This window comes from Petaurus breviceps, unplaced genomic scaffold (assembly GCF_028583685.1).
Source record: "Petaurus breviceps papuanus isolate PSGF00001 unplaced genomic scaffold, PetGlider_PUasm1.0 90775, whole genome shotgun sequence".
Taxonomy (NCBI): domain Eukaryota; kingdom Metazoa; phylum Chordata; class Mammalia; order Diprotodontia; family Petauridae; genus Petaurus; species Petaurus breviceps.
This window is the reverse complement of record NW_027187342.1, coordinates 4,812,547-4,827,769: the sequence shown is the minus strand read 5'-3', so window position 1 is coordinate 4,827,769 and position 15,223 is coordinate 4,812,547. Positions and strand designations below refer to the sequence as shown.

Here is a 15,223-nt window from a genome sequence, read left to right as displayed (position 1 = left end):
TTTGTATAAATTATATTATTTGATAGAATAGCTACTATTAATATTATTTAATAAAACTTATTTAATAGAAATGCCACTAATATTTAACAAAACAGCTACTACTGTTTAACAAAATTATTGCTAATATTTAATCATATAGCTATAGCTATTATTTAATAAAATGGCTATTACTTAATATCTACTACTGCCATTATCCAATAAGACAGCCACTACTATATTATTTAACAAAATAGCGACTATAATGAACGTCTTGATATATTTTATCTAAATGTAAAATCATCTGTATCCCAAATACAGGCACAGTTCCTGACTTGGAACACATTTTAGCCACCTAACAAACCAAAACAAAAGCCACCTCAGTTTGGGTAAGCTTATAATCTGCCAATGCTCCTGAAAGTTCCCTCTCTTCCTAGACTGCTGCTGCCCGTGGGAGGAAATAAGAGGAAAATAAATCCCTAAAGCTGCTCTAGAGACTTCTTCCTTCCCTCCTTCCTCCTCAGCTGGTGTCTGGACCTGGCCTCACCCATATCCTTAGCCTTGTGTCACTTCTCATCCTCAACAACAGATTCCACCTCTGGTTGTAAAATGAACCATGTTCTTCGAGCATACTTTTTCTTCAGAATCTTCCTTCATTCCTTTGTACCCACAGACTTTATTAAGCACAAGTTTTCTCTGCAGGGGCAGTGAGAGAAATGGGATGGGGCTGGAAAGATAATTCGTGTTGTTCAAGAACTGGCTGTAGCCTGACTCCTGAGCCTTGTCTCCCAACTACTCGCCCTCCCATGCCCTCTTCTTATGCAGCCAGCTACTGGCTCTGCTCTTTCCCATGTCCTTTCATGCCTCCACTCTTAAGACTGTTCCCTTCTGAACTAACACTTTATAAACCCTTAGAAAATGCATTCTGTGAGTCTGTCCTTATAAATTAAGATTTAGAGAATACAGCTACTATATTACAAATAACATTATGCAGGCTTAGAAATACATTTGTTGAACAGATGCTTACACTAAACTTAATAGGAGCATCTATAGGTATTCATTTTCTCTAACCTCTCCCTGTCACCACTCAAACTTTTTTAACAGCCAACAACTGCATCTATATTTTTCAATGGGACTTGTAACTTCATTGGTGTAGGAAGTCCCAGGGAAGCCAGTCTAGCTCCAATGCAGACAGGAACTTGCAGTACAGCTTAGTGCCTTAGCATGTGCACTGGGGGGACTGAGCATTCAAGTAACTTGCCCAGGGTTATGTGTACAGTATGTGGTCAGAGAAGGCACCTCAGACCAAATTTTTGTGATGCTGAGGCTAGCTCTCAATCTACTAAGTGACCCTGCAAAGCACTTTGAAAATGTTAACTAACTTGATACTCATAGCAACCCTGAGGCAAGTGGTATAGTTATTACTTTTTTTTTTCTGTTTCAGAAATGAAGAAACAAACTCAAGTGACTTGCTCATGGCCATATAACTAATATATAAATTATATAAGTAAAAGTGGGACCTGGGTATCTCCTGACTCCAGTCTAGCACTCTTTCTACTATATCTGGCTGCCTCATAGGTACCTTTAATAATAGAAAAATACCATACCCTCAATCACAGATTGCACAATTAAACCAATTGTTAAAGACACTATTGGGGTAAAGCTCAGGTTTAACAACAACAAGCAGCATCACACGTAAAAGAAATATGCAGATTAAATTGTCAACATAGAAACTAAATTTAAACTATACTAATTATTCAACTTTATGGTTAAAAGCTTTATATACTCAATGAGGATTCAGTTACTGGTGCCATTAATTTATACCACGTTACCAATATTTGGTTGTTACTATCAATCAGTATCAACTACCCACAGCTATTAAAATATTTTAACTTTAAGATTTTAATGTGACTACTGAAGCAACTCATTTAAAAATAGTTTATGATTATACGACAACTGAAAAGCTGTGATACAAAAACAAGTTATCTATATAGAATGGCAAGGCAGAACTAAATGACATTAAGGCAAATCAGATGCAAGATATCTTTAAAAATATTGTTGCCCAAACTATTGGCTTTTATAAGTTATAATTAAATGAAAAATCTGCAAATACATACAGCACAGAATTCTTCAAAGGATATTCTTCCATCTCCATCCTTATCTGCATTAATTATGGTTTTGTCTACAATTTGTTGTAATTGTGTATCTTTCAGATTGTTCCCCACCATCATCTTCAGCACCTGGAAGAGCTCCCCATTGGAAATATAGCCATCTTTATCCATGTCATAGATTCGGAAAGCAACTTTTAAAAAAGTAAAAAACAGTCAATGGTTAATATCACACACACACACACACAAATCATTAATATCATATAAACAATTCTAAAGGTCCCTAATTATGTTTTATAAGAAGTTTGAAAACAATTTAATTATCAATATTTATAGGTTTAGTTCTCAGGCTTCATGTGCATGAAGTTATTCTACAAATGCTACTAGAAAGTTTTATTATATTTGTATCAAAAAATACATTTATCCATGTTCACTAGGCACAATGTGTCAGCAAAAACTTGGAACTTTTATCTCAGAATATGAAAGTAATATATTTCATAAAAGTTGAGGCTAAAGACTTATGAAAATGGTTTATAACAGAATTTGTAGTTGGATCAACAATTTGTAATATTCTGAAATACGATATCCACTACTCCAAGTAGTTAAAACATTCAGTATCGTATTAGAACTGACATTATAAAAAATATTTTGACAAGTTAAAAGTTTTAGGAAAATGAAATGCATACTTCTCTTTACCTAGCTAAAAATTTAAATAAGTGGACAGTGCTACAGTGGAGAAGAAAAGAAATCCACAATCCATAGTCATTAGAACTCAATTCAAATCTCAGCTCTAATACTGGCAAGTTGGGCAACTTTGGATAAAATACTTCCCCTCTTTTGGGCTCCATTTCTTATCTGTAAACTAAGGAATACAATCTCTGAGATCTCTTCCAGTGCTAAATCCTATGATTAAAAAGTGTTAGATACAGGCCCCTCAAAAAAAATCCTTGACCATTAATATCTACACCAAGACTCTTAGACAAAAAAGTTCTTTTCGTTTAAAAGTATATAATATGTACCATATATATTGTATGTTACATATTTTAAAAGCAGTTATTACAATGTGAAAAAATTAAGATACTTACACCTTAATTTCTGTTCTTTATCTCCTTTGACACTGAACTGAGAAACTCCTTCAATGAATTCTAAAATATAGAAAGCACAAAAACAGCATTTATAAATCAGAGGGATATACTGTTTTCCCATTGAAAAATAAAGATTATTTTACATGTTCATTAAAAAAAAAGGATTTCCATTCATTTTCAGAATTTAAAAATGCCCTCATAAACAAGTGCACTGTAACATCCATGGAAGGAGTTATGTTCAAAAAGTTGTAGCTTGATTGGTTGAGTAAGGTCATAGCCTGATATTCCAACCATGATAGTTGGTTGATAGAATATACATGACACCTTGCCTAACAAGAGGTACCCCAACAGAGACAATGATAACTCCTCAATTCAGCTCATACTATGTGGTAGAGAGATTTCTTATAGATAATGGGACCCTCAGATACTACTGTTATAGATGACTTTGTGTTGATGGAATCAAACCCCAAATTAATATAGCAATGGCTTCTCAATTAAAAAGCTAGTTTTTTTTTCAGTCATGTCCTACTCTTTGTGACCTGATTTGGGTTTTTCTTGTCAAAGATACTGGAGTGACTTGCCATTTCCTTCTTCAGCTCATTTTACAGATGAGTAAACTGAGACAAACAGGATTAGGTGACTTGTCCAGAGTCACATAACTAATAAGTGTTCTGGGCCAGATTAGAACTCATAAACAGGAGTCATTCTGACTCCGGACCTAGCACTCTATTCACTGTACCACCCTGTTGAATTGCATTATTTTTTTAATAAAAAATTTTATTGAAAAAAAAAAAAGCTAGTTTTTTTAACAACCAACAACAAAATGAGGATAAATTTTATAATCACAACTGTAAAGCATATGAAAATGTCCAAGTTTTCATAAAAATACAGGACTAAATTTATAATATCTATTCAAAAAACAATTGCAGAACTGTAGCAGGCTGTCATTGTAAAATCCATATTAATTAAGGTAAAATAATCTTGGATGAGGTGATAATGTACTTAACACCTTACTAACTGCAGTCCATTTAAAATTTCATACCATAAGCTACAAAACTGACTTCTTAAGTTAATCAAAGTTGAAACTCATTTTCTAAGCATAAGGAAAACAACTTGATCAAAATGCTTATATACTAAGGTATTTTGAAGAGTCAAATAGCAGTTTTCTTATTTTCCTCAAATTAATTTTATACCAAATAAACCTCTTAACTCAATGCTTTAATGATATATTCCATTTTGTTTTGTTTTTTGCTTTTTGGAGGGATAAGGTAGGGCAACTGGGGTTAACTGGGGTTAGTGATTTGTCCAAGGTCATACGGCTAGTTTTTGTGTTAAGTGTCTGAGGCCGGATTTGAACTCAGATACTCCTGACTTCAGGGCCGGTGCTCTATTCGCTGCACCACTTAGCCACCCTGATATATTCCATTTTAATAAGCTGTCATAAATGAATATATTCTGGTCCTGACGTGTATGGAAACTGTTATTGCAATCTCAATTAATAAGAACAAAAAGACTTTTAAAATGTTAAGAACTCCATAAATCCAAGAACTGTAACAAAAAGAACACGTATTTCTTAAGATTCTATGTTAAAACTAATTTCTTACCTTTGAAGTCTACTTCTCCATTCCCATCTGTGTCAAATATATCTATTACTCGCTGAACTAATGGGTTCTGTTGCAACTCAGGCAAAGACATGAACTCTTCCACACTCAAAGAACCAGAGTTGTCCAAATCAAGCTTCTTAAATCTCTTTCCTAGCCTTTTAATTTCATCAGCATCAACTAAAAAAAAGAAAGGAGGCAGATGATTTTAAAAATCAGTTTTACTATACTTAATTTATCATAGAGCAAATCACTTTTTTCTGGCAGTTTAAAAACTTAATCTCTAATTATGACATGACAAGCATATACTTTAACTCTGCTTTCCCATAATACCACTCTGATAAAGTCTAAACAAGTTTTACAAACAAACTTCATAACTGTTACCTTTTTTTTTGCCAATGCCTGCCATAATAACACAAAATGTGTGCTTCATTAACAGTATGTAGGAGTCCCCAGGAATTTACACAAGGATTTAATAATGCTTACCTTATCTTGATGGTCATGTGGCTTTCTACTAAGACAACTAAATCCCTTATCCTGTTTGAAAGCACTATCCCTCTTATTCTTAATCCAAGCAACTTATATACAGGAAAATCATTAAATTTCAATTCTTTTAAAATAATAAAGAGCATTATCATGTTGCCAGTATGGCAAAGGGGAAAGAGCATGAAATTTTAGGCAAAAGTAGCACTGGATTCCAGCACAAGTTCATTGAACGAACTAGCTGTATGACCTGAGGTAAGTCATAATTACAATCTTAGATGTTTCCAACTCACAACTGAACAAGAATTTCTTCTGTAACAAGTCCTATGGGTAAGCCATCTATCTCTCCTTGCTTGTAACGTCTCCAGTGAGGGTGACCCCCGCCTAGGTAGCCCATTCCACTTCTGGAGAGTTCTGATCTTTAGGAACTTCACAGAAATTAAAAGTCATCCTTGACTCTTCACTCTCACTCTCACATCCAATCTGTTGCAAAGTCTCATCTATTTCACCTTCAAAATATATCTCACACAAGGTCCCCATCTCTTCTGACAGTACTACCACGTTGGTGCAGGTCCTCCCCATTTCACGTGTGGATTGTTTTAACAGGCTACTGGTTGTCTTATCCTGTCTCAAGTCTCTCCAGGAGGAGATAAACCCAGTTCATCCTCCACTTAGTTGTCAATTTATCTTTCTAAAGTACTGGTCTCAGGGCGGCTAGGTGGCACAATGAATAGAGCACCTGCCCTGGAGTCAGAAGGACCTGAGTTCAAATACGGCCTCAGATACTTTTAACACTTATTAGCCATGAGGCCTTGGACAAGTCACTTAACCCCAACTGTCCTGCCTTCCCCCCTCCAAAAAGCAAAAAAAAAAAAAAAAGTACAGGTCTTAACCATTTCACCCTTTTCCTCATCCACTGAATTCTAGTAGCTCCCTTATAACTTCAGGATCAAATATAAAGTCCTCTGGTCAATTTTAAAGCTTCTCCTAACCTGGTTCCTGCCTATCTTTCCAGTCTTCTGTACTTTAATCCCTACCTTGTACTCTGCCAGTCCGTGGTACACTGGCCTCCTTGCTGTTCCTCTCATGAATCACTATGTCTTGACTACAAGTATTTTCACTGACCACTCTGCATACCAGGGATCCTCTTCCTCCTCATTTCCATTTCTGGCTTCCTTGGCATAGCAAAAATACTATTTTCTAAAATAAATCTTTCCCAATTATCCCTAATACCAATATCTCTTTAAGATGATCTCCAATTTATTCTGCATATCATTTGTTATTGTTGTTTGCATGCTGTCTCTTCTATTAGATTGTGAGCTCCTTGAGGGCAGGGGCTGTCTCCTGCCTTCCTTTATATCCTCTATGCTTAGCACAGTGCCTGGAGCACAGCAGGTGCTTAATAAATGCTTTTTGACTGATTGAATCATAGATTTAAATCTGTAAGAGATTTTAGGAGTCGTCTAGTCCAACATCCTTATTTTACAAATGGGTAAACAGCCTTAGAGAAATAAAATAACTTGCCCAAAGTCACACTGGTACTAAATCATAGATCCAGGATCTGAACCTCAGTTCCATGATTCCAAATCCAGTATTTTTTTTTACATTATACTATACTAACAATTTGAATAGTATGAATAGCCTCAAATCCAGAAGCAAGGAGAAAATTATTTCCCAGATGTTAGTAACAAAAAATAATTGTTACACAACTTTAATAGAAAGTAGTACCGTGTTTCCCCGATAATAAGACACTGTCTTACTAATTTTTTTTTTTGAAAGAAAAACACCAGAGGGCTTATTTTCAGGGGAGGGCTTATGTTGTCCTGCCTCAGCTCTCCTCCGCGGCACTGCTCTCAATGGTGCCAGCAAGCAAATCACTGGGGAAGAACAGGATGATGCGCTCACTGCTGCAGCTCTGATTGGATGCAGCTCGGAGCGCGGCGTGCGTTCTTCCCCAGTGATTTGGGAGGGATGGTGCATACAGAGGGCACGCAGGATCACCTTCACTACAGTAGCAATCTCAATAGGGCTTATTTTCGGGGGAGGGCTTATTTTAGAGGAATCTTACACAGTAAGGGGAGGGCTTATTTTCGGGATAGGTCTTATTATCGGGGAAACACGGTAGTCACAACCTCCATGTTTGGCTTACTTTTACCAAAAAATTATGAGAACTGGTTGTCTTCCATGTCCCATTTTCTTTTCTGACCTAGATTTTAAACAGACTAAAGTAAAAACAATAGAGGTGACCGAAACAAATTAGAATAATCAAGGCAGTATGGGTCAGACCAAGAAATGGTCTGAATATCTTTTCTACTTTAGGAAATATGTACTATCTATTTTCATAGAAAGATATTAATAAAACAAGTTTTAATTTTTGCACCTGAATATTCACATCTATTCTAGCAATGTAATCACTTGGTCCTCAAATTGTTCATACTGTAATATTAACTACTACATTAGGATAGTCATTCCTAAAAGTTTGTGATTTATATTACTGGAAGTCTTCTCTGATGTTTGCAAAATCTGATTGGTTGTTGGAAAAGGTAGAGAAGAACAGAAATGTACAATCGTCACTTTGTTAATGAAGGTTTGCCCCAGTTTTTCCTGTACCAGTTTGCAGGGCATCTTCACTGACCATCCCCCATGCCTAGAAAGCTCTCCCTCCTCATCTCTATCTCTTGGCTTCCTTCAAGACTCAGTCAAAATTCCACTATCTAAAGGAAACTTTCCCCAGTTCTCCTTAATCTTAGTGCCCTCCCTTTGAGATTACTCCCAATTTATCCTGTATATGGCTTGTTTCAATGTTGTCTCCCTTATTAAACTGTGAGCTCCTTGGGGACAAGGACTGTTTTTTACTTTTTTTTTTTTGTATTCTCAGTACTTAGCCTGGCATAGACACTTAATAAATGCTAGTGACTGACACTCCCTCCCCACTATGTTTAACAATTCTGCTTTTAACATAATAGTTTAACTGATGGCTAGTGTCCTTTTGAGGCTGACAGTGTATTATTTTGATGAGGATCAATGCTTTATTCCTATCAGAGATATTGCCCTATTGCTAGAATTTTTTTTATCTATCTAAATACAGCAATGTGTGTTAGTTGGTGACAGCACCATGATTATGATAGTAACCAGGAAACAGTAAAATTCTTAAGACTTTTGGTTTTATAGGTATTTCTTTTCCTCACTGATGTTCCGTCTTCCATTAAATGTTGAGCTGCCAAAGTATAACAAAGGCATGCCAAAAGATTTTGTTGTAGCAGTATGACACAGACATCACCTAAAATTGCATTTATATCCTGACCAACAGTGAAAGAGATTCTGCATTAAAAGTCTAGATAAGACCCTCTAAAGCAGTGGTTCTTTTAACTTTTTTCTTGTGTCACATGCCTGTTGGGCAGCCCTGGGGAAGCCTTTGTACCTCTTCTCAAAACAACTACTTTGTTGTCTGCAATTCATAATAGTTAAACCATACATGTAATTCCATCCAAGTTCATGGACTCTCTTGATATTTATCTATATATTTCCTTGTCCATGCAGTCCCAGGTAAAAAATCCCTGATCTTTAAAAAAAAAAAAAAAAGACTTAAGGGAAGGCTAAGCTTGTCTTCTACAATCAGTGGTTACATATATGACAATCAATCTCTCATAAACTGTAAGACCAAATGAAAGCCCATTCTGTCTGAAATATTTAACTTGTCTGAAAGTCCAAAAATCAAGTTGAGACTTTGTCTTTGTATTTTCTAGTAATGAAACAAGCAGGCCTGAATGTTTCAGGTATACACAAAGCATGATAAAAAAACCTTGCTACTACCCTTCCAAGTATATAAAAGCAGAAAAATTAATTTAATAAGATTTCTAATAAGGTTAAGTCAGTAAATTTAATTAAGTAGAATTTGCTGTAGAGGGAAAATGTACAAGAATATTTGTCATCTTCAGCAAATGTGTTTACCTTCCCACAATTATATCCTTTCTGATGCTATGATATGCCTATATGGTAAGATGTTTTGTCCTAAAATGGCTATTCTCTTTTTTTAAACAAGTTTCAAATTTAAAGTTATGCAAACGCTGGGTCCCCAGGTAAGTTTTATTCATCCGTAAGCTGGGGTATTTGGTAGTAAATATTCAATCAAAATAATGCTTTATCAGTCTGGTAAAGAGATCTATTTTAAGAGTTAAATTTAGCTATAGCTAAGGTTTTAAATTCACCCCTCAACTCACTTCATATACCCTCCTCAAAGACACCTTAATTGCCTGAACTCACTTAAACACACAAACCAAGATGCAGCTCATACATCACACTTCTTCCTTTCTAAACCTCAAAGGCAGAAGCTATAGTTAATTTCCAAATACTGATGACTTGAAATGCACTCCCAGTGATGTCTAAATTTAAATAAAATTCTACCTTAATAGAAAAATCTGTTTGCCCTAAGTTCATCTCTATGGGATGCTAACAACTATTTAAAGAAAGTCTTATTAGGATTATCCCCTCATTTAAAATACTCATGTTTAAGCATGAAAAAAAAATTACTTCAGTAAGTCTGAATGTTCTGAAATAATATTCCGCAAGTTCCCTGATGCAATCATATGACCACCTATCCTCTAAATCTGTCTGTTATTTCACCCTCTCAGATAAAATATAATTTTAAATATTTATTTGATTTTCAAGTATCTTACCTAAATGTATAAATGGAAATAACCAATAGAGGCATTTTGCATCCATCTCCTACAACTTAGGCTGCTAAGCCACAGCATCATTCCCTCAACCACATATGACCTCTAGACAGTAAGTGAGCTTACATAGTAGACTGACTACACCTGAAAATTACACGCCTTAATAAACAAGAAATTGCCAGAATTAGTGGACAGAGAGGCTTACCCTGGAGTCTGGGAGAACAAGGTTCAAGTTCTATCGCTAAAAGAAAAGCACATATGTAGGGCATCTCTTAAAATGCAAAGTTTTACCCACTAAGCAGAAAAGATTAGTTGTTTCATTCACCCAACAAGTACTTGAACAACTATGTTGTACAGGCAGCTGACACCTGTAATGCCAGGCAAAGGCAACTTCCCAAGGTTTAAAATACCAGCATAGGTGCTCTCCATTTTATTCAGTGACAAATTAAGAACAGAGAGAATCAACATACAGCATAATTCAAAATACAGCATTTACCAAGTGTGATTCAATAATCTCCAAGTACTACCCCACCCCTGGACATTACATTCATTAATGAGTCACAAAGTCCCTCTTCTAAATACTACTCCACCCCTAGGCTGTACATTCATTTAGTCCATCACAAAGCCCCTCTTCTCAAATGGAGATTAGTTTCCAATCATAAGTAAAGTACATTCATTTGTTTAATCACAGAGCACAAAAAAGTCAAAAGTTCCCCACCCTAGGATTACAATTTAATCTACCCCAGAGTTACAACAAGCTTAAGCACAGCATTTAATACCCAAAGAGAAGTCTTTTCTTCATCTTGACACTAGGCAAGTTCTCAGCAATCTTTGTTCCTGGGGAGACAAAGCTTAGCAAGGCCACAAGATACGTTGTCAGTGTCTTCATTAATTCATTCTCTGTCTGCAGAACAGTCCTAGGACCCCTGAAAACATTAGCAAAACCTCCTTCCAGGATTTCTGTAAACATACAACAAGAAAATCCTTCTTCAGGGCTTCTGAACCAACAGCAAGGTTCCAGAACTCTGCAACAACAGCACTGTCCTTCACCAGTGGACAGAATTCACTCTCTCTGCAGAACAGTCTCTGGAGCTCTGAACCAACAACAAGGTTCCAAATACTCTGCAACAACAGAACTGTCTTTCACCAGTGGACAGATCTAGCAAAACAACATCAAAACAGACAAAGTACCAGCATAACAGCCATGTCTCCTCAGTCCTTGGCAGTTCTGGGTGTCAGCTCTCAAAAGTCCTAGGCAATTCAAAGTGGCCCTCAGCAATCCTCTCAGTCTCTCTCTGCCTCCAAGGTGCTGCTTCGAAAAAGGTCTTCTGCCTCTCTCTTGTGTCTCTCCAAATATACGTCACCAGCTCCTCCCAGTTCAGCCCTCTCTTTTCACGTCAACAAGTCCATCCCACAAGTGGGATTCACAAGCTCTGGGTTTTAACACAATCAAACCAAAAACCAAGCCAACACAGGGAGATCTTTAAATTATATTACTATTCCAACACCACAAAATAAGAATAAATTATAGTTCTATCCCTCAAGAAAAATTTAAATGCTTAAACATATCAATTTGTCGGATGAGGTTTAATTTTTGTTCACTCATATCAGACTCTTCATGATCCCATTTCTTGGCAAAGGTACTGAAGTGGTTTGCCATTTTCTCCTCCACCTTATTTTACAGATGAAGAAACTGAGGCGGTTAAATGACTTGCCCAGGGTCACACAGCTACTAGCAAGTATCTGAGGCCAGAATTGAACTCACAAGGATAAATCTTCCTGACTCTAGGTCTGGCACTCTATCCACGCTGGCACCCATCTGAATAGTTCTCTAAGGTAGGTAACGGTCGCTTAACTAGCATGATTTTTAGAACAAGTTCTGCAATATTTTTTTCCTCTATATTTTTTTGAGGGAAAGCAAGGCAATTGGGGTTAAGTGACTCGCCCAAGGCTACACAGCTACTAAGTGTGTCAAGTTTCTGAGGCTGGATTTGAACTCAGGTCCTCCTGACTCCAGGGCCCATGTTCGACTCACTGCGCCACCTAGCTGTCCCTACAATATATATATTTTTATCAAATGCTTTAACTTCTAGTTTACATCATTCATTTCCTCAAGGTTTTGAGTTACAAATTTTCTCCCTGTTTTTCCCCTATCCACCACCCCAAAATAGCAATGCCACTGGATATCCCCTCCTCCAATCTGCTCTCTCCCATATCTTCTCCCATACCTCCTCCACCTTTCAAGGAGGGCACAGTGGATCTCTATGCCCCAGTGTCTATATATCTTATTTCCCAGCTACATGTAACCTAATATTAATAATAGTATATATATATATATATATGTATATGTATGGATATATATATATGTATGTATATATATATTTTTTTTCTTCAACATTTGATTTTAAAACTTTGAATCCCAGATTTTTTCCCTTCCTCCCTTGTCATCGTCCCTTACTGGGAAGATAAGCAATTCAATATAGGTTGTACATGTGTAGCTATGCAAAATATTTCCATGGTAGGTATATTGTAAAAGACTGACTATATTTCCCTCCCTTCTATCCCACTTCCCACTTGTTCTATTCTCTACTTTGGTCCTGTCCCTTTTCAAAAGTGGGTGCTTCCAACTTCCCTCCCCCCAGCCTGCCCTCCCTTTCATCATCTCCCTCCCCCATCTCCTTCTCCCCTACTCTCCCGTAGGGTGAGATACCATATTTAGTGTGTATATCATTTCCTCCCTAAGCCAAATTCAATGAGAATAAGGTTGACCCATTCCCTTTTGCCTTCCTGTTCTTCCCCTCCATTGTAAGTTTTCCCTTGCTTCTTCTATATGAGATAGTTTACCCCATTCTGTCTCTCCCCACTCCTCTCATATTCCACTCTCACCTCCTAAATTCATCTTTTAAGTATCATCCCTTCCTATTAAATTGGTCCTGTGCCCTCTATGTATACCTGTACACATAAATACACACACTCACATATGTATTTATAGCCCATATATCCTCCTATATAGATATATGTATTTATACACACACACACACACACACACACACACACACACACACATATCTATTCCCTTCAACTATTCTCATACTGAGAAAAGCTTCATAAGTTACAATGATCATTTTCCCACGTAGGAATATAAATAGTTCAACTCTTATAAGTTTCTTATGATTTCTTTTCCCTGTTTACCTTCTCATTCTTCTTGTATCTGAATGTCAAATTCTCTATTTAACTCTGGCTTTTTCATCAAGAATGCTTGAAAGTCCTCTATTCCACTGAATGACCATATTTTCCCCTGAAACATGATACTCAGTTTTGCTGGGTAGGTGATTCTTGGTTTTAATCCCAGCTCCTTTAACCTCCGGAATATCACATTCCAAGCCCTTTGATTCCTTAGTGTAGAAGCTGTCAGATCCTGTGTTATCCTGATTATGTTTCCACAATATTCAAACTTTTTCTTCCTGGCTGCTTGTAATATTTTCTTCTTGATCTGGGAATTCCGGAACCTGGCTATAATATTTATAGGAGTTTTTTTTTTTTTTTTTTGGGGGGGGGAATCTTTTTCAGGAGCTGATTGGTGGATTCTTTTAACCTTTATTTTGCCCTCTGGTTCTAAAACATCAGGGCAGTTTTCTTTGAGAATTTCTTGAAGGATGATTTATAGGTTCTTTCTTGGATAATGGCTTTCAGGTAGTCCAATAATTTTTAAATTACCTCTCCTGGATCTATTTTCCAGGTCAGTGGTTTTCCCAATGAGATATTTCACATTGCCTTCTATTTTTCCATTCGTCTGGATCTGTTTAATAGTATCTTTCCATTTGCTCCAATCTAATTCTGAAAGAATGATTCTCTTCAGTGAGTTTCTGAGATTCTTTTTCCATCTGGCAAATTCGACTTTTTAAGGCATTTTCCTCATTGCCTTTTTGGGCCTCTTTTGCCATTTGAGTTAGTCTATTTTTTAAGGTGCTATTTTCTTCAGTCAGGTTGTTGACTCTCATTTCACAATTTTCTTGCATCATTCTCATTTCTCTTCCCAATTTTTCCTTCACTTCTCTTATTTGGTTTTCAAAATCCTTCTTAAGGTCCTCTCTGGCCTGTAAGCAGCTCGTATTTTTCTTGGAAGCTTTTGGTTCAGGAGTTCTGACTTCATTGTCTTCCTCCTGTTCCATGCTTTGATCCTTTTTTTCACCAAAACAGGAGTGTAAAGTTGGATTGCTCTGCTTGGTTTGCTTCCTTTGCCTGCTCATGTTGCCACTCAATTACTTGAGTTTTGAGCTTTTTGCCACAGTAGGACTCTACTACCAGACAGGGCAGCTTCGTCCCAAATTGCTGGGGTTTTCTCTGCTGCCAAAGGTATTAGTTGGGTGCCCTCTCTGAAGCCTCCATATGCTCTGGCAAGCTGGTCACACACCTCAGGCCCTCCACCCTAGACTGCAATCCAGATCCAAGCAGGTTAAATAAAGCAAGATCGATTACCCCTGAGACTACAATCTGCAGGCCAGGAGCTAAAGCTGCCATGTGGCAGCAGTTACATGGCCGCAGCGCCTCAGCAGCTTCTCCCTCCAGGGGATAAAGGCCGGACCACACTCCCAAACTACCAGATCCCAAAGTCCACACTGCACTGACCTCTCACTTTGTCCTTAGCCTCTATGTGTTCATAATTCTGAAAACCACCACAGCTGCTGGTGATCTGACGTCCCTCTAGCCAGCTGCTGGTCAGGCCACCCTGAGGCTAAAACTTTGGTCTGGTGCGGGGTTGGGGTCAGATCCCAGACCCCTGCGCTAGCCGCTTTCTGCTGGCCTGTCCTCAGTGGGAGCTTAGCTTCTCTGTGTAATTTTGTGAGTTCTGTAGCTCCAAAGTTTGTTCAGAGTCACCTTTTATATGAATTGGAGGAGGTGGGAGTGGGAGCCCCAGGGAAGTCCTTTTTCTACTCCCCCACCTTGACTCCGCCCCACCTTGGGCTCACATTTCTGAAGTGCATGCTATCTTAGCCAGCTCCCCCTACAATATATTTTTAAAACACCTGTACTTAAGCATAGGTTAAAGGGTCTTTTCCAAAAAACTTTAGGAGAATGGTTAACTTTTTTTCATATTGCTAAGTACAACTTCTACAAAAGTTAATTCAAAATCATTTTTATTGTTTCATTTTTACATCATTTACTCCATTCTGCTTCCTGGAAGTGAGGGAAGGGAGGAAGAGAGGAACAATTATTTATTGTTGTTGTTGAGTTGTTTTTCAGCTGTGTCTGACTCTTCATGATCCCATTTTAGGGGTTGGTTTTTTTTGGTGGGC

The 15,223-nt window shown here is 37.3% G+C and overlaps 1 protein-coding gene across 1 annotated transcript in view; it reads right to left on the bottom strand.

Annotated features, from left to right (window-relative positions):
* PPP3R1 (protein phosphatase 3 regulatory subunit B, alpha) overlaps window positions 1-15,223 on the bottom strand; it is a 107,195-nt gene that overhangs the window by 2,678 nt on the left and 89,294 nt on the right. Inside the window, exons 3-5 of the mRNA XM_069068935.1 lie at window positions 4,774-4,950; window positions 3,170-3,229; window positions 2,094-2,278 (exon numbers count right to left, since the gene is read on the bottom strand). Coding sequence (XP_068925036.1) covers window positions 2,094-2,278; window positions 3,170-3,229; window positions 4,774-4,950 — 422 coding nt within the window. The remainder of the gene's footprint in view (window positions 1-2,093; window positions 2,279-3,169; window positions 3,230-4,773; window positions 4,951-15,223) is intronic.